Source organism: Rhinolophus sinicus, linkage group LG14, assembly GCF_036562045.2.
Source record: "Rhinolophus sinicus isolate RSC01 linkage group LG14, ASM3656204v1, whole genome shotgun sequence".
NCBI lineage: Eukaryota > Metazoa > Chordata > Mammalia > Chiroptera > Rhinolophidae > Rhinolophus > Rhinolophus sinicus.
The window spans coordinates 46,875,285-46,902,289 of NC_133763.1; the positions used below are offsets into that span (position 1 = coordinate 46,875,285).

At 49.3% G+C, this 27,005-nt stretch overlaps 1 protein-coding gene across 4 annotated transcripts in view; it reads right to left on the minus strand.

Moving 5' to 3' along the window:
• Nucleotides 1-922: 922 nt before the first annotated feature.
• The window catches only part of IGSF3 (immunoglobulin superfamily member 3), an 88,549-nt gene continuing 62,466 nt past the window's right edge, over nucleotides 923-27,005 (minus strand). For all 4 annotated transcript variants that reach the window (XM_074318415.1, XM_074318414.1, XM_074318413.1 and 1 more), the window contains 4 exons: nucleotides 14,870-15,280; nucleotides 10,079-10,486; nucleotides 6,251-6,736; nucleotides 923-4,010 (listed from right to left, as the gene is read on the minus strand). In XM_074318415.1, the coding sequence (XP_074174516.1) occupies nucleotides 3,760-4,010; nucleotides 6,251-6,736; nucleotides 10,079-10,486; nucleotides 14,870-15,280 (1,556 nt within the window). In that variant the 3' untranslated portion in view covers nucleotides 923-3,759. The remainder of the gene's footprint in view (nucleotides 4,011-6,250; nucleotides 6,737-10,078; nucleotides 10,487-14,869; nucleotides 15,281-27,005) is intronic.

Sequence of the window (27,005 nt, forward strand, 5' to 3'; positions counted from 1 at the left end):
TTAACATGGAACCAACCATTGTGCGTACCCAATGGAAAAACAGGCACATTTCAACACTGGCCAAGCCAGAGCTGTGAGCAGTTGATAAGGGTAAAGCAAATGAGGATGTAGAACAGAGGAAACCACACATTCAAGCCTTCGAAAAGGCTTGCATTTTAAAAGGAAGAAAAAGGAAAGGAGGCACCTCCTTCTGCTTATTACCCTCTGTCCAGTTCCTTTTGCATGTTCTTCAGTGAATTTTAAAGAATTACAGATACGTTCTGACTAACCATGTGTCATCCCTATGGCTTTAATCTGTCATGCTCACCTTGCAGACGTGGTGAAACACCCCAGCATCCGAGCTGTGCAGGGAACAGAGACTGGTGAGCTGTGCATCCTCACCAAACAGGAATGCACAGCTCCTGTTTCTTCCTCCATTCCTGGAAAATGCTGGCTGAATATTTCACGGTATAGTTTGAGGACGATGGTGGGCTCTGGCTGCAGAGGCCCTCGACGGCCAAGGAGAAGGCTGGCCCATGTTCCCGATCTCCTTGTCTGTCAGTCTCCTCTCACCCCATTCTGCCCACCTGTCTTTCCCCCGCAAAAAGAAGAGGTTATAAGCTCTACATTCTGCACCGGCCTAGCAGGCCTCCAGGTGCATTGTGTGTTGCACAACTGAAGGGGCAGGACAGCCCTGTGTGTCAGCAGATGACAGCAGGGTGTCTCGAGAAAGGACTGTTTTGTTACCATTTGTACAAAGGCACCAGTTAGGCTGGGGGTGGGGCATGATGATAAAGGCTGCAATCCATGAACCTTGAGCCGAGCAGGTCAACGTCAGGGGCAGGACTCACTCTAGACGTTCAGGACACAGGGTGATGGAGGAGAGTGTCTGCTGATTACGTGAGGAGAAAGGGCAGTGGACGCCAGGAAATATAAACAGTCGTATTTTCAACATAATTTACTACAGGTGTCTGAAGTGTATATAAAACATTTTAGTGCAACATCTTACAAATCGTTTTCCTTTAAAAAAAAAAAAAAACAAGCGAAAAAATCAACAGCTCTCTACACCATGCACGGGTAGTTTTCTTATCCCACCTTTTTTTTTTTCTTCAACAATTAACGCAGAGAAACCACTGTTTGACAAGAATATGAAAACTTGCTACAGAAAAACCCTGGTGAGAGAGGGTGAGGTCATATCCGTATCCTGGGATGGGCTTAGCCCACTGTAGGTTTCATCATCGTTGAGAAGAAAGTCTGTCTCTCCTGGTCGGAGGACTGACGGCTCCAGTCCGCTATGTGCAATGAGGTCTCCCAGCCACTGGAGGGCACCATTACCACTCATCTGACACCACATTTCCATAGAAATGGCCAAAGAAAGAAGGTCCTGGGGATTTTCATAGAAAGCTAGAAAAACTCACCCTTTGACTGTATCCCCCAGCCCAATAGAAAATACACAGGAAAAAAAAAAATTATTAAAATACTGGCTTCGGGTTTTTTTTTTTTTTTCCTTTCAAATTGCCCACAACTGCTTCACCTATTTAATAATGTGCAGCGCCCACTTTTCTACAGCTGTGAACCAATTCAAACTCAAATCTTAGGTACACGGCCCAGTCCCAGACAGCCCGCTGGCATCTTTCCATTCAGAGAGAGGAACAGTAAGCCATCTTCCGTCACGGACTCAGTCCATTTAGGGGTCACCAATTTCCCACTGAAAGCTCACACCCCTGAAATAGAGAAATGAGGCAGAAGACTGCCTTCCTTCTTCTTCACTGAGCCGGTTCTGCACCTCTAAAGCATTCGTGCAGCGGGATTAAGGTGGTGCTGCCTACACTGCCTCCTAGGACAGTCCTGGTGTACCTGGGAGGAAAAGGCAGGTCCATGTGAGCTTGTAGGCAGACGGCTGAGCAGTCACCTTGCTTCCCCTCATCTCTGATACCACAAGGCGTCTGCTGAGCACCCAAAAGCACCTGGACCCCCAAGACCCTGATAAGGATCGGTGCCCACATGGCCCGGGGAATCCCACCGCCTCCCCTGGAGTCTATTCAATCTCAGAACAGGGTTTCACAGTCACTTCTCTGGTTAGACTTAGTGCCAAAATCCCTGGTGGCTTTTTCCAAACTGGGAACTCCCTTGGGATTCAAGATTCAAGTTCACAGAGGAAGGGAGATGGCACTCTTGGCCAGCAAACTACGGGAAAGCGAGGGCATAAAAACATCTTTGTGGAGTGAGCCAAAGGAAATACTTGCAACCAAAGATTCTGCTCCAGAGGAACCAAGCTTCTGGCCCATTTTATGGCCCTTCAAGGGCCATTTAAATAAAAGCCTCCAGAACAATGAGCCATCAGGTCACCTAAAACCACAAACAAGACCTAAGAAAGGGAAAGGTACAAAAAACCCACAGACAAAGGCATGTGACAGGTTCAGAAAGGATTACCAAGGGTTGCGTTGGGAAGTCCCCCTGGATGGTCTTCCTCAGTGAGAAGCAGGGAGAGAGAAATGGGCAGGAGGGAAAACATCAATATCTTTGAGGAAAACCTAATTGAAAGGAAGAAGAAAAACCTAGGGAGGCAGTGATTCCTGCCCGCACTCCAACATCAGGCTCTAGAGAACCCCCTCCCACTGCTGACAGTCCCACTCTTCAAGGAACTTCGCTGCCAGCCAGCCCCAGTGCCCTCAGTGGGTGTATATGGTGGCTGCTTGGGTCCCATGTGTTCAGCTCAACGCTGTCCCTTTCCCAGGCTCACGGGCCACTCTCCCATAAGAGTTTGGCAAAGCACCTTAAAATAGACGCGCACCTGCTCAGTTACCAGTTAGGGGCGGCCCTTGCAGGACAGATAAAGCCGACAGGTCGCTTTCCTTCCTTCCTTCACTAACCACTGGCTTCATCAATCTGAAAGTCAGTAGCTGCACCCAGCAGCCCTCTGCCCACTTTAGCTGGTAAAGCATGCGTTGTCGTGGAGCTTCTGACGTGTTCTCCAACAAAGTTTTCTTATGTTTTTGGCAAGGTTGGGAGGAAGCCTATTTTTGCCTCCCTGACAGATAGGCTGGCTGGGCACGGTCTACTCCTAATGGGGTTACACGGGATTTCTCTTGTACATACACAGTTCTTTGGAGCGAAAGTCACTGCTTTCATCTTGACTACAAAGCAGTTCCAACAACTCCAGCTGAGGAAAAAGATAAGATACTATTTGGGCCCACACTAGACATAATTTTCAAGTCTTGTTAAGAAAGTACAAAAAATGGGTATATTTTGATCCACGGGTGGTGTTTTCAAGTGTTTTTGTTTTTTGTTTGTTTTTTAAAAAAAGGTCTTGGAAGAGATTCCTCTGCACTCTAAGGTTCATCCATCCTTTTGCCATCAGCTGTACGTAAGAGAAATTCAGCCATGGCATTACGGAATCCAAAAAGGATAAACCAAAGCGATTTAAGAAGAGTCCATTACAAAGAACGAGAACCCCTCATCTATCTATCTGAGAATACTATATAAATCAGTGAGTTAGATGTGGCACCTGGAGCTACTCACTCACTACGTTACCAAAAACCAAAAACAAGAAACCTAATTCCGCAGGGTGACGACATCTGCTGGAAAACAGCTACCCAACCCAGACTGCCGCCACGAAGCAGTCCGTCTCTGCACCTGGTCGGGGACTGGGAACACGTCTCCAGTCTGACAGTTTTCTGTGCGAGCACTCCACAGTTGGGGGGTTGTCCGCTGTCCGATCAGAGCGAGGGGCAGTCAGGTACCTCAGCTCCTCCGCGGCTGACATCCCCTGGGGCCCCCTCAGTCTATGGCTCCTGGGTGGATGCTAAGCACAGGGGGCTCCAAGCACGTGGGGGAGTAGTTGAGGTGTGGTTCTTTGATCCACAGCAGGGGCACCCCGTTCTTCCCATCGGAGTTTTTGCTGGAATTCCGGCTCTTGAAACGCACCAGCAGGATGGTGATGATAAGGATGCCGAAGATGGGGAACGGGTAGAAGAAGACGAAATAGAAGAGCGCGTCGTTGGAGCAGATGACGGACTGCAGGGTGGAACCTGAAAAGGGCCACGAGGGAGACAAGGCGATGAGGGCTGAGAACCTGGACTGGCTCCTGAGGACCCCGCCCACCTCAGGGGAGCACCCGCATGGCACTCCTGCACCCACCCTGTCTTTCATTGACTCATGGTGGGGAGACGACCCTTGTGTTCTCCTGCTCACAACGGTACTTCTTCCAATTCACAGCTGCCAGTTCAAACAAAGCAATGCTTCCATTTCCCACGGTGAGCCAGCATTACTGCTCGGAAAGCCATACAATAAACTGTAGTTTATCGACTGTGAACTGAACTGCATCTAGGCTGGTGAGGAAGCGAACTGCAGCTCAGCCCGCACCTCCTACCCAGTTATTTTGTACACGTCCCTCTCCACTTAGGTCTACTCCAAACCTCCTTCTCTGGGAATATAACCCGTTCTTTCCCCGCTGGCTTCTGAGAGCAGTTTTACTAGAAATGACGCTCACGTCACTAACAGTATCAATTAAGATGTCATTATGGACCATTTACAAATGTCCACAGTGTGTCTGCGGCTGCACGGAATGCAGTGTTGGTTACTCTTGCGTGGGGAGGAGATGAACCCTGCGCCCCGACCCAGTTGAGGACAGCTCTGTGACTTAGGAGACCCCGGCAGCAGCCCAGCCCCTGGGAGCCGACATTTTCTCTGTACAAAAAGGTTGCTGAATATCTTTTTGTTCTACGCAGCTTAATAAACATGGATGTCCACGGTGGGCAGATAAAATGTGGTCTGAACACCTTCCCTTATACTTTTCTGGACAGTGGGTTTTTAAGGAAAGTGTTATAGGCTCTGAGTATGATTTAGGTTTGTTTCTTCTTTCTACTGCATAGCTATTGCTCATTGGTATTATTAAGAAAATTTAACATCCACTTCCACTTATTAAATTTCCAAAGTACACGAAATTGTGGATTGTCAACCACTGTTGACCTACAAAACCTCAATTTTGTATGATTCTATCTAACAAACAGGAGGTAATCCAAGAAAAGAAAAAGCTTTGACAAAACTCAAAATCCAATTTATCTGGTAAAATGTTTTGGCTGAAAAGAAGATAAAATTTCGAGCATTTTTTTTTTTTTTTTTCTGCATGATAGGCTGCGTTCTATTCTAACAAACACCTTCTGCAGTCTGATATATTCCACATTTGGATAGATAGCCAACCAAGAGTGCCATGGGGTTTTTTTGTGTGTGCGGTTTTCTTTTAACTTTTTCTTATTTTAAGTGTGTTTTTCCAGGACCCATCAGCTCCAAGTCAAGTAGTTGTTTCAATCTAGTTGTGGAGGGCGCAGTTCACAGTGGCCCAAGTGGGGATCGAACCGGCAACCTGGTTGTTAAGAGCACGGTGCTCTAACCAACTGAGCTAACTGGCGGCCCAAGAGTGCCGTATTTGAACAAATAATTCCCTCCAGTCCCTGCTCATAGAGTCCCTCAGTACGATGAAAACCCTGAGTTCTGGACCTTTCTGTAGCAACAGCTAATGGCAAGCAGGGCCGCAGCTAAGCTCTTCCCAGGTGCATTGTAACGTCATTGCCTTCTAGGCTGTTCTTTCCAACTAACCCTGAGAATCTACCTGGACCTCCAGGTCTCCCTGCAAAATAAAATGACCTAGGAACTTGAGAAAAAGAAAGCATGACAGTGAGGTACGCTGGCTTCATTTTTTTTTTTTTTCCTTTCCCTTATGAGTCTGAAACACTTGCTAATTAGAGAAAGAGAGACTAGGTTTGCTCTTCTAAAGTGTAACAAAGTAACATCTAACAATATACTTGTATAAGGAACTCTTACTAACAGAAACTCTGGTGCGGCATAAGTTTATTATAAAGATTAGATGGTATGGGGCAGCCGGCTTGCTCAGTGGTTAGAGTGCAGCGCTCATAACACCATGGTCGCTGGTTCGATGCCCACGTGGGCCAGTGAGCTGCGCCCTCCACAACTAGATTGGAAACAATGGCTTGACTTGGAGCTGATGGGTCCTGGAAAAACACTGTTCCCAAATATTCCCTAGTAAAAATTAAAAAAAAAAAAATTAGGTGGTATGTGATCACTTTAATTCCTATCCCTATTTTTTCACATGGGCAATCAAGGGTCAATATGCACTGGTATGTCCGATTCTAAATGCCCATGACAGGTAAGAACACTGCTTATTGATACATAATCCAGCTGTGATTTTTATCCTCCAGACACAGTTGGGATCAACTGAGACATCCTCCCCCCGTAAATTGGGGAAACTCACTTGTGTCCAGAACATGGATGCCGATGGGGGCCGATTCCTCTTCCGTCAGCCGGTACCACTCCTTCTGAGGGCTGGGCAGCCACTCTTCCACACGGCACGAGTAGTTGCCGGTGTCCCGGGGATGTGCCTGCAGCACCGTGAGCCGGTACAGCAGTGGTGAGAGCCTCTGGAAGCGAAGCCGACCCTCCCAGGGGCTGCCTTCTGGGCCAAACACAGCGTCCGGGCCCACGCTCAGCAGGGCCGTCCGCTCGGTAGGGTCCTCTCCCCCTTCTTCCTCCTCTTCCTCGTCCTTCTCCTCCTCGTCCTCCTGTTCTTCCAGGCCAGGGCTGCCTCTTTTCCCTCCAGCTTTAGTCCTCAGTGAATACCAGGCCACCGCAAAGCGGGAATCCTGGCTCGAGCGAGACACGATGCTACAGTCCAGCTGGAAAGCAGCCTTCTCGGACACCGTGGCATTGGGGACCACCGTGTCCACTTGCAGGGTGGCATCTGGGGGGACGAGGGACAAAGGAGGGAGAAGAGGCTGGTTTAATGTCTTTGCTCCAAACAACCTCAATGTCCATCACTGAACATGTTATTGTAACACCCACACAGTAGGATACCACATGCCCCTGCTGGGAGACATGAGGTGCTGCTCCGTGCAGACATGTGGAAGGAAACGGAAGAAAAATAATTAACGTACAGAACAGTGCACCCTACATATCGCTGTACGCAGAGGAAAACATGCTTTATTCTGACATGCATAGCTGCTTATATTTGCATGGAAGAATCCACCAGGAACTGGTAACATGGCTGCTTATGGGAATCTGGGGAGGGAGGGACACTTGTTTTTCCTGTAACCGCCTGTGGTGGTTGAATAATGTTCCCCTCCCCCCCAAAAAAAAATTCACGTCTACCTGGAACCTCAGAGTGTGACCTTAACTGGAAACAGGGTCTGGGTAGATATAGCTAAGAGGCGCCCTAAATCCAATGACTGGCGTCCTTATGAGAAAAGGACACGGAGACACACAGAGCAGGACATGTGAAGACAGAGGCAGAGACGAGTGGTGCAGCCACAAGCCAGGGACCACCTGGAGCCACGTGAAGCTGGAAGGGGCAGAAAAGCTTCTTCCCCAGAAGTGTGGGTGGGGGATGGGGGGGTGGCCCTGAGGACACCTTGATTTCACACATCCAACCTCCAGAACCGTGAGAGAGTAAAATTTCTGTGGTTGTAAGCTACCAAACATGTGCTAATTTGTTACAGCAGCTTTGAGAAATGAAGTCACCCTTTCAGCAGCTTTTGCATTTAAACTGTGTCCACGTAGATGGTTGCCTACCTCACAATGAATACAAGAGGTAAATATTCTCCACGGATTGAAGCCAAAACAACAGACACCAGACCTAGAAGAGTGCTCGTCCTGAGCAGGGACACTCCCTTCCCACCCACTGAGGGGGGAGACACAGACTAGCCTCAGACAGATGCCCGAGCAGGTGAGTCACACCTCAGGACACCGTCAGGTAGGTGAGTCACACCTCAGGACACCACCAGACAGGCCCTAGTAATCTGTTCATTTTTTTTTTAATTTTTAATGGCTCACTGGGGTAGGTTCTACATAAACCCTTCACTCCCTAGCTCCTAAAAGGCATTCCTTTGGCTCTGTATATGAAACACTCATGAAAGATGCCAATATATCATCGACAAAAACAGAGATACCAAGTCAGATTCTACTTGGATGAAGGCCACATCAAAGCGTTTCCCAGGACTGTCCGGGGCTTTCCAATGCCTTGGATTAATGTTGCTCATAGGTGAGCACAGAGCTGGGGTCCCCATCGCTTTTGTGGAGCTCTGCCAAGCCCCTCTGGAATCTCAGTGTGCACCGCTGGCACACCGGGGCTTAGGAGCTGGCTGCAGGTGGAGGGCACGATGTGTCCCCCAGCCCTCACGGGGGATAGAATGTGCTAAGGGGCAGAGAGCAGCAGAATGGAGAATATGAAATCAGTCTCCAGGCCACTCAAACTCCCTCGCTCACTGGATTATCCTTCCTGAGAGCACGGCTGAGATGTAACCCCAAAGCCATAGAGAGAAATGCTGCAGCGCGAGGGGCTATTTATGGTGCTTTTTCCTCCAGAGGCGAGCACAGTTTCCCTAAAGTGACCCGAGACCAGCAAATGTGTCAAAGGAGGTGGCCCCGGGTAATGTCATGCAATGGACCCATTGAAGCAGGCAAGTCAGACACCAGAGGTCATTTAGTTCCCCAGAAGTGCCTGTGCCCCATCTATTCTCCCTTTGCTTTCTTCCTGTCCAACTGCTTACAACTCTTCCTGGCCCCTTGAGACTCCTTGTGTGCATTAGTAACTTGACACAAGGTTTTCGAATAAAATTAAGTTGCACCTTCATTCAAGCCCCCTGCCCTCACTACGCCTCTCTACCAATATGGCGCCTCACGTCTGACTCCTTCTAGAATACGCCAGCCATCTCCCTGCTCAAGACTTGAACACTTTCCTTTTCTAGGTGCAAACCACATGAGAGAAGTTCATCTGCGCCCCGCCTCTATGTTATGTTCTCTGTTTCCATGCTGTAACCTTGACCACTGTCGGGGTCTGGGTCTGACGCATGTGGTTTTCTCTCTTCCCCACTCGTGTGAGCCAAACACAGTGATGAAATTAATCAGCTACAATCTCACTGCGTGTAGATTCATGCTTCACCCTAAGCAATGCTAGACGATACTTCACGTAACTCTTGGGAGCTAAATTATTCAAAGTCTGCTATACGTCCAACTTATTATACCTCAGAAGAGAACTGCTGAAGTCTAGCCACACAATGAGGGTTACGCAACCACTAAAAATGTTTTCAGTGACATGGGAAAACGCTTACAGAAGCACGTGGAGCGGGAAACACATCGCATAAAACAGTGTGATCCTGATTTAGAGAAAAGCAGAGTGGCTACGAAGCTATGTAGGTGGGGAGGTGATAGGTAATTTTTCTTTGCAAAACTGTACTTTTCTGCTTTCCAAATGTTTTGTAACTACGTAGCATGATCAATTTACATGTGGTCACACACCACATAACGAAGCTTTGGTCCACGGGCGGATTGCATGTGACCGTGGTCTCGTAAGATCCACAATGGAGCTGGAAAATTCCTGTCGCCTGTGATGGCATCGCTATTGTAAGGTTGTCGCATTCCTCCGTGTCCTTAGAGGAACCACCGACTTTCCGCTCCGATATGCATGCATGATGGTGCGGTGTGGCAGAGGACATAGGAGTCCTGTACCACTCTGCTTTAATTATGGGTTTAAATGTGTTAACAAGAATTATACCTGGTAATTATGTGCCTTTAGGTACCTTAGAAACAAACAATAGAGACAAGAAAAGCACAGAGCCACCTGGAAGACTCATTAGTAGCAATAAAACTGTTAGAAAGGCTGCATATACTTCACCTTTTTCTGCTTAAAGAATGCAAATTGATTTTTTTCCCCCACTGAAAATCTATAGCTGAATTTTTTACACGACATGGCTACTGTTTTCAGATTTCTGCACCTCCACCACGTGTCCAAACCGGAATGTATTTTTTAAAAAGAAAATATTCTATGCCCTGGAATAATTCATTGACAAATGTTATTCTAGTTAAGACACAGAATCACCTCAGGCCAGGGCCAGATGTGTGTACTTTTCCATTTGCCAGGGGGAAAAAAATGTGAGCCAATACTGAATGCAAATGCAACCGTAAATGTGCATATATTTAACTGCAGATAAGTTACTGATTAACAAACTAATCTTATGCACTGCATAAAATATTACAGACGCAGGGGAAACAGCAAAGGGGAAGGAGGCCTGGCAACCTTCACCCTTACCTGGTCGCATGACTGTCACAGCTGTCTGCCCAGCAGTGTCCTCTGCCCGTTTATACCACACGCCACTGGGGCTGGGCAGCCATTCCTCCACGTGGCAGCTGTAGGTCCCGCTGTCCTGTACGGCCACGTTCTGGATGAAGAGCCGGTATACCCCCGAGGAAGGGCTCTCCAAATGCAGCCGCCCCTTCAGGTTGTTTTTGGCCGCCTGCTCTCCATAGTGGAAGGTAGCCTCGCGGCTCAGGCGGGCCACCGTCTCCCGCTCGGGATGGTTGGGCTTCCACACGAACCACTCCACCATGAGCTGGGAGGCCGCGCTCGTGCGGTTCAAGACGACGCACTCCAGCTGCACCTGCTGCGTCTCCAGAACCGACAGGTTTCCCTGCACTTGGCTGAGCTTCAGGCGGCTGTCTGGGAGGGCAGGGAAAGAGACATCAGCCACGAGAAGACAACAAGCCCCTTGCACACACCCTTTCCAAGCACAGGTGAATGGGTGCCTTTCCAATGCAGAAAGATGGCAGCGCCCTCAACTAGCGGAAACATTGCTGCAGGGTGGCACCCTACATTCTCTCAGCTCCCTGAGCACGTGTCCGAGTGCCTGAGGTACAAGGAGTTCAGTGTTATAGGAACAGCTGTCGCCCAATTTATAACCCTCCAATCTCGATGCTTTAGCAGAGGACAAGCACGTCCTCTTGTCCTGGGTGACGTGTGTGGATAACTGCACGTCCAAATGACAGCAGACTACAAAGCATATGGCTGACCGGAGCACCGGGTGGCTGAGAAGGGGCAGGAGGGCATGGTGAGAACCCCTCTCCAAGCCAGAGGAAGTACATTTTTAAAACTGACCACAGGCAGGGAATATGCTGGGCAGTCAACCACAAAAGAACTGCCGAGAAAACCCAGTTTATCACGGTCACAAGTTGGCCCTAAGAACAGCAGTCATTTTCTCTACAAAAAAAAAACACACAAAAAAAAACCCACAGAAAATCCACGTGGGTTCCCTCTGGAGATGGGCAGAGAACTGACCTGACATCAGTAAAGAAAAGATTGATAAGCTGGAACCACTGGCTTACAAACCCAGCCAGTCAGGAGTCTCATTAACAACAGTAAGCCCTGACGGCGTGCACGTAATTTTATAAAGGGCCCTAAGGAGCCTGTCTGGACCAGAGGCATCAGAAAGCTATGAAACTTGTGAAAGCACAGAAGCACCTTGGAAAGGGCACCCCAAGTGATATGTGAGAAGGGGGAGGGCCTTGCACTTTCAGTTTTTACTTTTTACACTTCAAAACTGTCTGAATATTTTACAATGCATGTGGTTACTTTTGTAATTAAAAGGCGAAAAATTTAAAAACAACAGAAATTTTATATAACCAGTCTCCCCAACACACACACACACACACACACACACTGTCTCTGGGATGAAAGATTAGTTTCTTCTGAGTGCTTTTTTTGCATTTCCCGAAAGCTCTATAAGTATATTCTTTTTCAACAGAAAAAAAAAAAAAAAAAAAAAAAAAGGTGGGGGTCGGGGGGAAGAACTAAAAGTAGGGAAAAACAAATTAAAAAACCTACATAAACCCAAAACCTCAAAGGAAAGGGGGCCATGTGTTGGTTTAATCAGCGTCCTGTGAGTTTTCTGTGTATTGTGTTAATAGTCCCCATAAACAGAGTTCACTCAGTGTGTTTTGACACGAATCCTTGCAGCCCTTTTGCACCGCCCCAGTTAGAGTGGGAGTGTGGTCTACGTCTGTAGCCTCAGATGGGGAAAATCCATGGATAAATTTAGGATCTACCAAGACTCTCCCAGTTTCGGAACAAATGAGAAAGGGAAAGGATGGACGGTGACTAAGAGGAACTCAGACTGAGAACGTGATCAGAACTGAAAAGACACAGGAAGAACAGAAACCTAACAGAGCATCTGGGAGCCGAACGGCAACCTTCAAAAGTTTTCAAAAGCCCCTGGGACTGGCCTGAAGGCAGAACATGGGTCACTGGAAATACCAACAGGATGCATTGAGACCAGAGCTTCCTTTTAATGCACCAGAGAAAGGGTTAGCGCAAAATGTCACTGGGAGGCCCATGAGAATCCCTGGGGGGGGGGGGGGGGCAGTTTTAGAAACACCGTATCCTCATGGAAAGGAAGGGGACAAGCCCATTGCATTTGGTGTGGGCCAGACCACACCTGGACTTCTGTATCTGATTGTGTTTTTCTACTGAACAAATAGTTGTCCAGGTCTCCTGGGAGACAAGCTGAGGAAACAGAAAAAATAGTGAAGAAAACAAAGCATCTGTGCTGTCACTCAGGGAGCGTCAAGTCTGGCGGAGGACAACAGGCAACAGATATACAAGTAATGCACAAGTGATACATAATAACTGACAATCAGTGAACTTCTGTAAGTATAAATAAGTGCTCATAGTTACTTGTATATGCATAGGTAAATAAACAGAATGCCAGGTGGTGGTATGTGCTGTGAAGGGAATGGGGAAAAGGGATACAGCGTAACTAGCTATTTTAGTTAAAATGAGCTAAGAACGCCTATCTGAGAAAGAAGGAGATAAATGAATATCTACGATCCACATGCTCCAATGTTTCTTAAGGGTGCCATGCCAGTGACTGAAGATACAAGGAGACAGCCCTATCCTTGGAGTGCTTACAGGATAGTGGAGAAAAAAATGCAAACAAACAATTATTGCACTATGTATTTGTTCAGAAATGCTTGGTGATACGGGAGACATCAGGGAAGGCTTCCTGGAGGTGGTGTTCAGTGAAGTCTTGGAAATGGAGTGAAGACAGGGGGAGAAGCAATAGGAGAGGGGCATTCCAAGTGGAGAAGGCAGCATAAGCAAAAGCACGAAGATGGGACTCTGGGTGGCAACACAACACCCCAAGGCGCATCAAGGACAGGCAGTGACAACAAGTTGTGGGGCATGCAGGCATGAAGGATGGAAGGGGGCTTGAGGCCACATGATGTGAGAAGTTCAAAACACTAGAGCTCTTTAACAAGAAGGAGACACTGACAGGGGCACACAGAGCTCCTTTCACAGAGAGTCTTGCGTCACTTAACAACAGGGATCCGTCTGAGAAATGCCTCGTAGGCGATTTCATCGTTGTGCAATCACAGAGTACACTTACACACCCCTAGACGGTACAGCTTCCTGCACACCCAGGCCGTAGGGTACATTGCTCCTTAGGCTACAAACCTGTACATGTTACTGCACTAAGTACTGTAATACAACGGTAAGTAATTGTGTATCTAAACATATCCGAACATACTGTATTTCCCCAAAAATAAGACCTAGCTGAACCATCAGCTCTAATGCATCTTTTGGAGCAAAAATTAATATAAGACCCAGTCTTATTTTACCATAATATAATACCAGGTATAATATAATATAATATAATATAATATAATATAATATAATATAATAACGGGTCTTATATTATTTTTTGCTCCAAAAGACACATTAGAGCTGAGGGTCAGGCTAGGTCTTATTTTCGGGGAAACACAGTAGAAAAGGGACAGTAAAGATACGGTATAAAGATACACAGTGGTACACCTGTGCAGGGCACTTAACATGAACGGAGCTGGCAGGACCGGAAGTTGCTCTGGGCGAGTCAGTGAGGGGGGTGGGGGTGAGTGGATGGGAAGGACAGGACTTCATGCTCCTGCAGACTTTATAAACACTGACCCACAAGCCCCTTCCCCTGCTTCCTTCCAACAGGGTCAAAACTAAAACATCGAAGCTGTCAGTGCTGCTCCATGAACAGGGATGTGGACTGGATTGGTTGGAAGTATCGAGGAGAAACTGGATACATAAGTCGTAGATCACCATAGCAGTGACTGGCAGGAGGGGGTGAGAGGGGGCCCCAGGATCAGAAGGAAGAAGGGGTCAGTAGCCCTGGGGGGGACAGTCGTGCTGAACCAGCTCAGGGGCTGACTGACTGGGATGTCACCTGTAGACTCAAAACTGAGGCACAGGGAGTGAGAGGGCCTCCACTGCCAAGCCCCACAGACACTGTTCCACTCAGAGAAAAAGAAATTCCTCCTGAACCACACACCCTTCACTTCTTCCAGGAAATTCCGCTCCGTTATTACCTTATGGGACCACTGTCTACATGCGGACTGTTGTTGCCTGATACCTTGTTGTGCAGCTCGTGGCCGTATGTGAAGGAGTAGGACCCAACTTCTCTTGGGTTGTTCCAGGGGCAGATCTAAACTCTGAGAGGGAAATTACGGGAAGGGGGACTTTCAACAACTGGGGGCTGCCCAAAAGTGGAACCAAGGCCTGCGGAGGCAGTGAGCTGTCCCTCCCTGGAGGCGTTTGGGCAGAGGTCAGACGCCATCTGTCAGGGAGCAGAATGAGGGCTGTGACCACAGGGTCTGAGAAAGGACTGACTGGTGATTCAGTTTGGAGACAGGATATGCTCGCTCCTGGGCTGGGGGAGGGGGAAGAAGATGAGGGCAACCGTAAAATGCCTTCTCGGCAGGAACCCTGGGTACAGAGCTGGCACCCACCCGAGATCCAGGGTGCAAATCGAAAACCCAGAGGGCAAGCCAGGAGCTCCCAGGAATCCTGCCTTGCCACATCGTGCCAAGCACAGCTGCCCCTCGGGCCTCTCCCTGGGGAAGATGCCGTCCACAACGGCAGGTCAAGGATGCTTTTCCAAGCCTGCCATCAGCACCAGGACCCGCTGCAGGCAAAGGGGGAGGGTCCACAGTGCACGAGGCGGGTCTGTGGACGTGGACCCCACAGAGCCCCCTGGCCCAGAACGGCTGCCCGCACGGTCCTTACCTGGCTGCTTCACAGTAACTTCCGTGCGCCCCGAAACCTCCTCTGCCAGCTTGTACCAGGCATAGTTGGGGCTCAGCAGCCATTCTTCCACGTGGCAGTAGTAGCTGCCGCTGTCGCTGACCTCAGCTCTCTGGACAGTGAGGCTGAACAGGCCCCCGGACACGTGCCTCTCAAACTGCAGCCTGGCTCGCAGGCCCTCCTCCTCAGCGTAGGTGCCGTACTCGAAGGCGGAGTTGTGCGTGGTTTTGAGGATGAGCTTGCCGTCGGCGTCCGAGGGCTTGTGGACGTACCAGAGCACGGCAAAGTGGGAGTTCTGGCTGGTCTGAGACTTGACGGAGCAGTTCAGCTGGATCGGCCTGTTCTCCACCAGGGTGAGAGTCCTCTTTGATTTGCTCACCTGCAGCTTGGTGACTGCAAAGCAAAGGGGCGCCGATCAGCAGAGGCACCACATACTCCTGCAAACGTGGCCCGTCCCAAACCGCACCTCCTGGCTCCCAGCCTGGTTCCTAAAGGACCAGGCATGGAAGAACGCCCTCCCCAGGATGGCTCGGTGTGAGGAAAGCAGCAGAGAGCTGAGTTCACCCCAAACATGCCCCCGTGTGTCTCTGCTTTGCCTCATCCCCCCCATCCCTTAGGCCCTCAGCATCTCCCCCTGACACACACCACCTCCAGCGAGCGGGATGCAGCTAACACACAAATCTGCCCACATCATTTCCCTGCTTGAAAACTTTAATGGCTACCAACTGCTTTCAAGTTATAAAGAAAAAAAAATTCCTTTTCCCCAGTACAAAGGCCCTCCCACAAGGGTCCTGACTCGTTTCTCGTGACTCACCCCCTCAAGCCTCAACCCCCATGCAGGTTTCCCTGAGCTCTGGTCTCTGCTCAGCCATCCCGTCTGCCTGTCTCCTTCTGCCATCTCCCCTTGGACCCTTCTCTCCACTCATCCTATAGTCTGCACCCCCATTTCCACCCCACTGGGCTAGCCGACCCCCCTCTGTGCTTCCATGAGCACCTGGATATACCTGCAGGCTGGTTTTCCTTACGTCTCTCTTCTAGCCTAGTCTGTGAGCTCCCCAACGGTAGATAGAGATCAAGCTTTTTCTGTTCGATCTGCAAATATGCAGAATGGGCCCACTCTGTCGCCTCATGAGGCAAAGGGCTGGGGACACCTTGAAGAACGAGGAATAAGACAGTCCTGCCAGCAGCACGTTCTCATCACCGCAGCCCAAGAGCCGGGCACGGTGCCTGGGCTTCAGAAAGCGCTCGTTCGATGTTTGCTGAGAGAGGGGAGCAAGGGGGTGAGCGAAAGCAAGCATGCTGGAGAAACACAGCAGTGGGAAGTTAGAAGATGCCGGGGGGACCTTGCTGGGGAGTGGGGAGAGGGGGAAGGCTGAGAAAAAACGATGAGCAACAAGACAGAACAGAGCCAACTCCAGCAATCCTGCTCCAAAACCAGAAGGGAGGGCAGGCTCGGAGTACAGCCACCTGCTAATGACTACGCTTGCCTTTCAGGTGGCAACAAGCCACGGTGTAATGAAATATATCTGATGAAGGTAATTTGAGATTGCACCCACTCCGTCATTATTACACTTGGCTCTGCCTCCCTCTACCCACCATCTTCCCCCTACTGAAAAAAGATGTAATTCTTCTTCGTGAGCGAATACCGTTTCCCCGAAAATAGGACCTCGCTGGACCGTCAGCTCTAATGCGTCTTTTGGAACAAAAATTAATATAAGACCTGGTATTATATTATATCATATTATATTATACCCGGTCTTATATTACGTTAAAGTAAGACTGGGTCTTACATTAATTTTTGCTCCAAAAGATGCAGTAGAGCTGATGGTCCAGCTAGGTCTTATTTTCAGGGAAACACGGTAGTAAAAGCATCATTACACCTCCACGCCTCTCTTGACACCTTGCCTTTTGAGACCAAACCACTCACCAGCTGAGAAGAAACCCAGGGCAAGACACACACCCTGCCCAGGAGAGAGAGCTGGCTTCCTCCAGTGGACGTGCCCGGAGGGCAGGCCAGGGCAGGTCAGCCTGGGCCTGTGTCTAGCACCCCTGCTGGTCTCTTGATCCAGACCTAGGGCTGAGCCCACTGGTCGTGCCTGGGCCTCCTCTGCCAGCACCGGTCAGCTGGCTCGCGTAGAGCTTGGTATGGAAAGACAGCATCAAGGTCTGAGTCCAATATGCCCAGGCAACTGAAACTTTTCAAAGCTCCAGGCTGTCCCTTGGGGGTCCGGATAACATATAGACAAAACTCTGAATAGCTGAGAGGAATTCAGCCAGCTAAGGGATGGCAGGATCCGACAACCAACGCCATTCCTGCAAAACTAACTCTGAGGACACGGCCCTCTCCTGGTGGTAAATCAGGCGACACTCTTCACAAAGACCGCTGAACGCACATACCTACATGCCTCCTCGAGACATCAAGAACACACCAAGCATGGCTTTGAAGGAACTCCCTCGTCCCCATGCCCCACTCTTCTGTCTCCTCTTCCTCTTTTCTCCTGCTTTCTCCCTTCTTCAAACACCAAGTTCTCCAGGGCGCCCTGGACGCCAGGGCCGGGTTTACCAGCAAGCTCCCAAGCTCTGGGAACTAGATTCACATTAGTGTGCCAGTTGACTTTTCAGGTCTGATTCCTGTAATACTTGAATAACCAGGCCTTCTTCAGTCCTTTCCAACCCAAATCACCACACGCAAACGATACGTGTATCAGTGCAAATGACACCACCTGAATTGTCCTGGTCCTTGGCCAAAAAAACTGGGTTGTTCAGTGTGGAGGGGAAGGAGCTCTAAAATGTATTATTAATTGTGGCCAGATTATTTTTGCAACCGTTACTAAGGAAACCTCAATTGCTATAGTAACTGCATATGTTACACCGGAATCCTATGACTAAACTGCAATGCGGTCACATGGTCTGAGGACCAGAAACCAAGGAAGAGAAATGTTTCAAAGCATTTCTGTTTTTATTTTCCTCCGCATGTCAAAATATTGTGAAGTGTTGAAACGCTTGAAAGGGAGGCATTTTTGAAATTTGGTGCATGCCTGGCAGGTGGGTGAGGGGTCAGCTTCTGTTCCGTGCTCGGAATTTCCTTGCACATCTCAAGGGCAGGGAGGACCTTTCCTGAAGCCAACCTGAGGAGACGGCAGCCTCCATGAGTAATTAGGAAGCTCTCTTATCCTGCCCAGTGCTGCCCTGGCAGGCAGGTGGCCTACCTGCATTACCACCTTCCCCCACAGTTAAGAGAGCCCAGCCCCCTTCAGGATCCGAGGGGTTCTCGTCTGCAAGATTAAAAGCACACAGTCTCTAGAAAGAGATGAGCATGGAGCCCAGTATATAATAAACTCACAGTACCTTTTCACTGTGCCCATTTCTTCTTGGTGTCTGGGCTCAGTCCCACGTTCTAAGCTCATTAGATGGAAAACTGTCAAACGTTTAAGGGGCAAACTTACTACTACAAATGCTGTCCATCCATGTCACCAGGTAGCTGGTTAGAAATGCAGACTGGCAGCTCCCCGCCCCCGAGACCTTCTGAATCAGAACCTGCCTTTTCACAGGTAATTCATAAGCACCTTAAAGCCGGAGACACCTTGGACTTGGCTGTGTGTGAGTGAACGGACTTAGAGAGGCCATACCGTGAGAGGTGAAAGCAAAGCGGCTGAGGACTGAGGCTTGATTCATCGCCCACAATGAATCAGCAGGAGGAAGAGGCAGGATGAAGGGTCGGAGAGGCTGTGGGCCGGGCAGGCCTCACCAGCGGGCACAGACTCCAGCTCACACCAGCAGATGCCTTCTCGGGCACCTCACGACTGCCAGGGCCAGGCTGTACTCTGTTTGCAGGAAGGGCCCTTTCTTTCTGCATCTGGAGAGTTTCCTTGCTAGGCCTCTGAGGGAAACGTGGAGAAGTGTGTATTCTGCATTCCAGGAGAGGCTGTTGTGTTACAGCAAGGGCAGGGAGGTCTGGAGGTGAGAGGCGTCAGAAGGAACAAGCAGAGCAGATACTTCATCAGCCACCCTCCCCACCCTGTACAATCCACCTGGTGTGTGCACTTCCCACTCAGAACTCACTTCTTCCATCAGTAAGGGATTCCCTAAAACCCCACTAGAGCTCAGTGACATGCCGCCTACGATGATGTTAATTTCTTTTTCTGGCTGATGCATTCGTATCTGTCTCTCGTCCCAAACCAGCTGCAGGCGTGTCAGGGAGTCTGGGAGTCCCATTGATGATGGGGCCACACCCAAGTGAGGGAAGATGGATTGAAGGGCATTCCTTTCACTTGTCTGTCAATTAGCATGTACCTTTTGTTGCCGGGTCACCATGTTCTCTGGCCTGGGCTCAGCCCTTTTTTTCATAGCCAAGCTCATTCCGACTTGACCAAATCTCAGAGCAGGGAATTACTACTTAGTGCCATTTTGCTCTGAGGCAAGATCCTCCCCTCCTTTTTTAAAAAATTTAAATTTAAAATTTTTTCTCTTTTCTTTCTTCTCATCTGCCCGCTCCCTCCCCTTTGGCCACCATCAGCTTGGGCTCTATAACTATGGGTCTCTGTTTCTGTTTTGTTTGGGTTGGTTCCACAGATAAGTGAGATCATATGATATTTATCTTTGTCTGACTTATTTCACTTAACATAACCTCTAGGTCCATCCATGTTGTCGCAAATGGCAAGATTTCATTCTTTTTTATTGCTGAGTAATATTCCATATACACCGTATTTTTATCCATTCCTCTGTTGATGGACATCTAGGTTGCTTCCATATCCTGGCTATTACTGGAAATGCTGCTATGAACATGGGGATGCAGGTTATGTTTTCCAATTAGGGTTTTTGTTTTCTTTCAATAAATACCTAGAAGTGGAATTGCGAGACTATATGGCAACTCGACTTTTCATTTTCCGAGGAACCTCCACACTGTTTACCATAGTGGTTGCACTGCTTTACCCACCTATGGTGCACAAGGGTTCCCTTTTCTCCACAGCCTCGCCAGCATTTGCTGTTTGTTGATTGACACAGTTACTTTTTCGAAGGTCTTATGTTTCCTCCTAAGTTATATAAGCATCTGAAGGGAAGAGACTATGAGCCCACCACTTAATAGTCATATTAATAAATGGATGGCTGAATAAATATGTGATTGATCTTTTCTCGGTGGTATGAGAATTGTAAAGGAAAGGCATTTATTTGACCCTGATTCTGACGGGAGGGTGAGAACTTTTCAGAAGGCACGTGACACTTAAGCTAGGCCCTGAAAAACAAGTGAGTAGGTAGTGCCCAGGCAGAGGAGAGTGAAAGGGCACCCCAGAGAGAGGGGACAGATGACTACCCTGTGCACTGTATTCAGGGAACAGCAAGGGGTCAGGTGTGGCGGAGGAAGTTAGAAAGGTACGCGTAAGTCTCTGCCGGACTGGGAGCCTGGAGTATGTTCCAGATTCTGACCACCTGTGGCTGTCAGGATGCTGTCGGTACCTGCAGCAGCTCCACCACCCCCACTGGGGGGCTTGTTGAGAGCACAGAATCACCAGTGCCCCAGGTGGGGCCCAGCGTGATGCACGCTGAGCTTGAGAACCACAGGTGCGGTGGTGAGGTGGCCTCAGGTCATTCTGGAGACGGCAGTTTCTGTGCAGTGGTGCGAGCAGAAGCCAGAAGGGAGCAGGTGAGGAGATAGAGGCAGCGAGGGAGGAGAGGGAGAGGAGGAAGACACTGTTTTGTATTAAAGCTCCGCCACAGGAATCAGTAATGTTAGGAATAGAGGCGGACAGCAGAAGTTTCTCAAATTGAGGAAAGCATGTCCGCCAAGAGACTGGGAGAAAATAAAGGGAGGGCTACTGGGGGAGAGAGGGAGGGAGAGGGAGAGAGAGAGAGCCACGCACTCTCAGGGAAGGAGGTGGCAAAGACACGTACCAGCCAAGCAGTGACCACACTAAGGAGCCCCTACGTCCTTAGCACTGCCCTCAGACCCCTGCTCCTTCTCCCCATGGTCCTGCCCTGTTTAAGCCCCTAATCACCTTTCTCACACCTTATACTTGACCTGCACCCGTCTCCCTGCCTCCAGCCTCAGCCCCGCACAGGGAGCACTTCCTAAGCTGCAACCAGGAGCTGGTCACTGGGCCTACAGGCTGCCTGCGGCTGTCCACCATAGGGCAGCATCCCCCCAGGGTCATCATAGACATTGTGGGCAGTCTTCTGTGGCCAGGTACTTAATGAACGAGAGCCAGCATGCTGTGTTTCCCCGAAAATAAGACCTAACCGGAAACTAAGCCCTAGCAGGATTTTTCAGGATGACATCCCCTGAACATGAGCCCTAATGTGTCTTTTGGAGCAAAACTTGATATAAGACCCGATCTTATTTTCGGGGAAACACAGTAGATGTAAACCCCTAGCTGAGGTGACTCCATGCAACAAACTCCACCTCATGTCCTGCGTGACTTTCAAATAACATTCATACAAGGGAAAACTCTGTCTCTGATCCTAGAATGCACTTGTGTTGCACAATCAACACAATAGTGTTTTTGTTGTTGTTGCTGTTTTTGGCTAGTTTTAATATGTGCCAGGGAAAGCAAGGGAGGGTTTCACCTTGCTTTGTTCAGTAGTGTCACAAGACTTGCTCAGGATTTTGGAACCCCTGTCCCAGATGGCAGCGCCGCTTGGGGTGGCAGGGCTGACACAGCTGTGGTCCCAGGGGCAGACGTGCAGCACCGCTGCCCGGCTGGCTGCTGTATCCACCAAAGTGCCTGCCTCCCAGCGTGACCGTCCCTGAGAGCCAACAGGTTAAAAGCCCATTATGGGAGTATGAACGGCTTCCTAAAACATTCCTCCTTTGTTCCACAATTAGGGCATCGTAACAACTTTTAAAGGTTACGAGAGTAGAAATGTTATATTGTCTATGACTTTCATTTTAGAGTAGTAAAGGGACGATTACAAATCGTTGTAGAAAAGGTCTATGTGATCTGAGTATGATCTAACGTCCTAATTGCTCAGTTTTGAATATTCTGATTTCACAGTTACATAATCCTATCTGCTGAACACTGGTCTCGGCACTTTATAGATATTAACGATTTGTCTTTCGCCAGCCCCATGCAATAAATACGATGACCTTCAATTTTATACAGACACGTACCCAAGGTCACACCGCAGGTAAATGGTAGAGCTGGGATTCAAAACCAGGCTGGTCTGTCCTTGCTTTTAACCATCACGGATGGTGACCCTCCATGCTTCTGGGTATAAAAAGGGCTCCCCTGCCCCTTGCTAACCCGCCTGGGGATGAACCCCTTCGGCCCCTGGCCCACACACGAAGCCGGCTCTACCACTACCCCTGAAGCAGTTCCCTGAGCTTCCGTCTTCCCAGGGCACCGAACAGCCCCAGGCAAGAACTGTGAAACACCCATCTCTGCAGCCGCAGTACCCAGCATGGATAAAGGCACACAGTAGGTACTCAGACATGCTTGCAGAAGGCACTGGGAGGGAGGAGCAAGGAGAAAGGAGCAAAAGACTGGAGGTAGAAACAGCTAATTAGGAGTAACCAGACATGCCCTGTCTGCAGCCAGAGCAGGACCCTAGCTCACTGACTCCTAACAGGTGCACCTCAAGTCACCATGACAACGAGGCCCGAGGGTAGCAGAGGGCTGGGGGCTCCTTTAGGGTTCTTGCCCTCATGCTTGCTCCATCTCTGAGCCTGGTGCACATGGGGTGGAAGGCGAACCCCATGTTACATTCCCACCAGGAAAACAGGATGAGGCAGCCTGTCACCTACTAGACGGTGACAAGGAGAGCCACTGTCACATGCCCTGGACTCACAGAAGTCAAAGAAAAAGCCCTCAGCTCTCCCAGTCTGCTAGGTCAGCAGTAAGAAATTGGAGAAAACGGATTTGGCAGCATCCAGAGGGTATTAAATATTCATCCTGACTACCCATCAGTCAAATCCCAGCAGAATAGACCTCCTGACAAGTCGGCTTTCTACACCGGAGGCTGTCCTCCTGGAAGCCTGTTTATTGCTTTGTCAATTTTAATGTGCAATCCTTAACAGGCAGACCAAGGTATGGTCATAAACATTTGCAAAATGAGTGCTGACATTTCCCTTATCGCTTCTGTATTTAGGAATATGTAATTGGAGGGTGTCTCTGGTGCTAAAGCAAATCAGAAGGAAGCAAAGGGATGCTTCGAAATTAAAAGAGAAAAGGATTGATTAAGAACTAAGAATCGAATACGCTGAACTGGCTCACAGTCTTGCCTACATGCCCCTCGGGGGTCATACGCTATGATCAGTGGGAGGAAGGCCGGGTGAAATGAGCAACAGAAGGGGAGTGATGGCTTTTCTCGAAGATTTCCTTGACGATGTACATATGGCATTGGAAGCACGTACATAGAATGGTCAGTAATAGATCCACAACAAGTAGATCGTGCCATCCAGACAGAGATTCCAGTGAATCAAATACCTGCGACGTGGTCAGGTCAATAGGTGGCTCTGGCAAAGACTGGTCTTGGGCACAGACCACACAGAACCTTCTTGGGAGCAGATGACATCAGCAGTGGAAGACTGAGAAAAATGGACCAGCACGAGTGAGCCAACAGTCCCTGGGTTTCTATTTGATTCTGTTAGACTAAGCATATTCGACAAAATAGTCTTAAGAGGGGTTGGTGGCCAGGCAGTGGGGGGAGTTCCTATGGCAGACAGCAAAGCAGGGGTAACAGTCTGTGTTTGGAGGGGCAAGGTGTGGAGGGAGAGTAGAAAAGAAGGGAAGCCAGCACTGGTTTTGAGCGCCGATGTCCCCAAGTTTTGGAGCCATCTTGTGGCAGAAATGAGAAGAAACAGAGGAGAGAGAGGAGGCACAAATTAAACCCCTGCTATGGCAAACTGTGTCTTGAGGCACCTCTACAGGTACCTCGTGACCCCAACTTAAAAAAACGAATTTAAGTATTTGCTAAAGGGGGTCAGGAAATCAGGGATGGCAAACCAGAGAGAGGAGAGATTAAATAAAAGTACAAGGTACTAAAGAAGAGTTCTGAGAAGAAAAAAAAATTGTTTATAAAACACCACAATAGCATAAAATTAAGAGCTTGGACTCAGGAGCCAGATTGCCTGTCTGGATTTGAATCTTGTCTCTGCCACTTGCTATGGGTCACTGGATAATTTATTTAACCTCTATGTCTCTGTCCTCATCTAGAAAAACCTCTGTCAGTGTCCTCGTCTACAAAATGGGTGAAACGGTACCCCTCACAGCATGGATTAAGTAAAAGCTAAGTAGGTTGTTACTACACGTAAAACCTTCAGCATAGTGATGGGTACACAAGAAATGCTCAATCAATATTAGCTGCTATTGTTGTTACCACAACTGCCACCAGGGCCGAATCCTCCTCACCAGTCACCTACAAGGAGTGACCTCTTCTGTGAATGTGATGGCTGACGGAAGCAGAAGGAATGATTTCTGATGATATGGCCTTAAAAACAGGTCCCCTTCCATTCATGTCATGTGAAGTGACCTGAGGGGTCTCTGGTCCCGCTCCCCACATAAGAACCCAGGATATGGCTAGGCCAAAACGGAACACCCACTGAGCCATAGGTAGGGGAGTCACACCACTATAGTCTCACTGGAGGCTGGATCCACATGACCTGCAACCTGCTGTCTGCTTCTCTGCCTGCCAACCGACTGACTAACCAACCAACGCAGCCGTGGCAGTTATATCAGTGGCTAATTGGCTAACTGGTTACAGGTGATGGTCAATTAGCCACAGCTGATGGCCATCTACTACCCGAGCCACCTTCTCTCCACATGAGCCTGGAAACTGCTCTCTGGGGCTCTGTCCCCACAGTCTACCCCAACTGCTCTTTAAAAAGGCCCACTTGGGTTCAAATCCCAACTTCCCCCTCACTATTTATTTGACTTCGGCAAGTCAGAACCCCTCTGAGCCTCAGTTACTCTGTTTATAAAATGGGAAAGGGACAGCTTCCTCCTGGGGTGGCTGTGATGCTGAAGGGAGATAATACACACGACGTACCCAACATGGCCTCTGGCACAGAGTCAGCCCTCGGGTATCTTTCCACTTCTCCTTCCCCCAGAACAAGAGCCCCGAGCACCAACCAGAGTATGTGGGGGAAAAAGCAACACGAACATGAAGCTCTCTGGAAAATATTAAGTGCTAAATGTATCAATATTTAATAAAGGAGAGAGTAACACTTAAGGGATGCATTCTCCCAGCGGGCGCCCCAGCCACTCCCTGGGTGTGCATGGCCTCAGCCCCGACCTCCGCTCTCTGCAGCCTCCAGAGGACCCCGAGAGTACATTACTACACACCTCTGGGCACAGGCCTTACAACAAACAGCTCAGCAGACAGCACTCCCGTTTTCCGCCAGCCGCGTCTCCTTCTGGCTTTACAGTGAAAACACAAACAAACCCACTCAGCCTCAGCCACACCAGACACAAAGACAGTCCTCAGAGCAGATCCGGAGTCTCCTAACTCTCCAGATACTTTTTCTACCGAGGAGGCAATCAAACGGCATGATGGGAAACGGAGCTGCACGGAATCAGAGACACCTGGCCTCCAGCCTCAGTTCCAATCTCAGGGTCCCACTTACCCAGCTGGCTTGCCTCCTCAACTTTACTTGGGGGGCCTTGGTTTCCTCCTGGGGAAACCAAAATGGGATACAAACATCTACAGGATTTCATTGCTGGGTGGACTGGAAAAGACAACAGAAGTACCAAGCACAAAGCCTGGCACCCAAGAGAGACTTGGATGCATGTTTGCCCCTTATGCCCTATAGGAACACCACCAACTGATCAGAATCCAAATAACTCGACCCTTCGATGAATGAACTGCTTATTCTTCCCTTCAGTGCTCCAGGCTTAGATTCCAAGTCGCAACAGAAACATGCAAATATGAGGGATTTGTTCAAAAAGGCAATGTCAGGCAAGGTCCTAGGGTCAGCATTTCCTGTGCCTGCGACGCTGCAGAACCCTGCAATGGGTACTACAGCTCACGACCCTGACCTTGAGGGCCAGATGAGACCGTGAGGGGTGCAATTACTGTTACGATGGTCTACGCCGTAAGGCAGGCCAGTGCCTCCCTTGGCACTTTCCACAATGAGGGCTCACACGAGATGGGGTCTCTGCTTAACCCTCCATTACCCTGAAAATCCACTTAAGCCAAACAGCCTCTTCCCTGAGCATCGTGTCGCCTAGGTTTCAGCTCTAATTGGCCAAGGAACGGTCCATTTATACAACTCACTTGTTGCAAACTCTGGTAGAGAACAGGACTCTTACGGGGGTTAAGAAGAGGTGAAGGGGAAACTCAGACATTACTATTCGGTGACCTCACGTTGCTGGAAACAACGCTGTCATCGTCTGAAGTGGCCGGGCAGACGGGGTTGGGTACTAACCATGGCTGTGAGTGAGCAGGCAGAAAAATGCTTTCTGCAAGGTGTTCAAACCACCTTCACAAAGTGGGTGTGTCAGACGGTCAGAAAGAGTCTGTCAAGTCACCTCTGCCCAACCCCCAACCTTAACTGTGGGGGTGCCTGCACGCTCCTGTTCTGGGGCCAGGCAACAGGAGGGATGCAGGACCATGGCCTGGGCTCCCCCCCCACTCACACCCCCAGCTGCTAACCTAGCAGGACACGGGGACAGATACCCAGGAAACCACAGGGACAGATACCCAGGAAACCATAAGCACAGCACGTATTTAACCATGCCCCTGTGTTAGGGGAAGGGCCTGATGAAGGCAAGAGTGTTTGCAGGAAACCCCCCTGACTAGACCCCAAATTCCTGCACCCTCACCACCTGCTGTGAGAGAAACTCAGCTCCATGGGAGAAGGGACGGCCTGGGTCAGGGAAACAGCAGAGGAGAAAGGCAGGCGAGGATTCAAATCCTGGCTCCACTATTCACCAGCTACGTGAACCCACGCTAGTCACTTAATCTTTCCTGGGATTGCTGTGAAATTGCAATAAAATAAGTGACCCTAAGCATCTAGCACACAGTAGAGCCTCCGTCAGGGAGCTCAGTAAGCTCCGTCTTCCCTCTCCCCTCTGAGATTCCTTCTCTGCCAACGGGACAATAGTACCCCACCCACATCACTGTTGAAAGGATTACAGGAGATGACATTAAGAAACAGAGCTTCTAGCAAAACAGTCGACCTGGA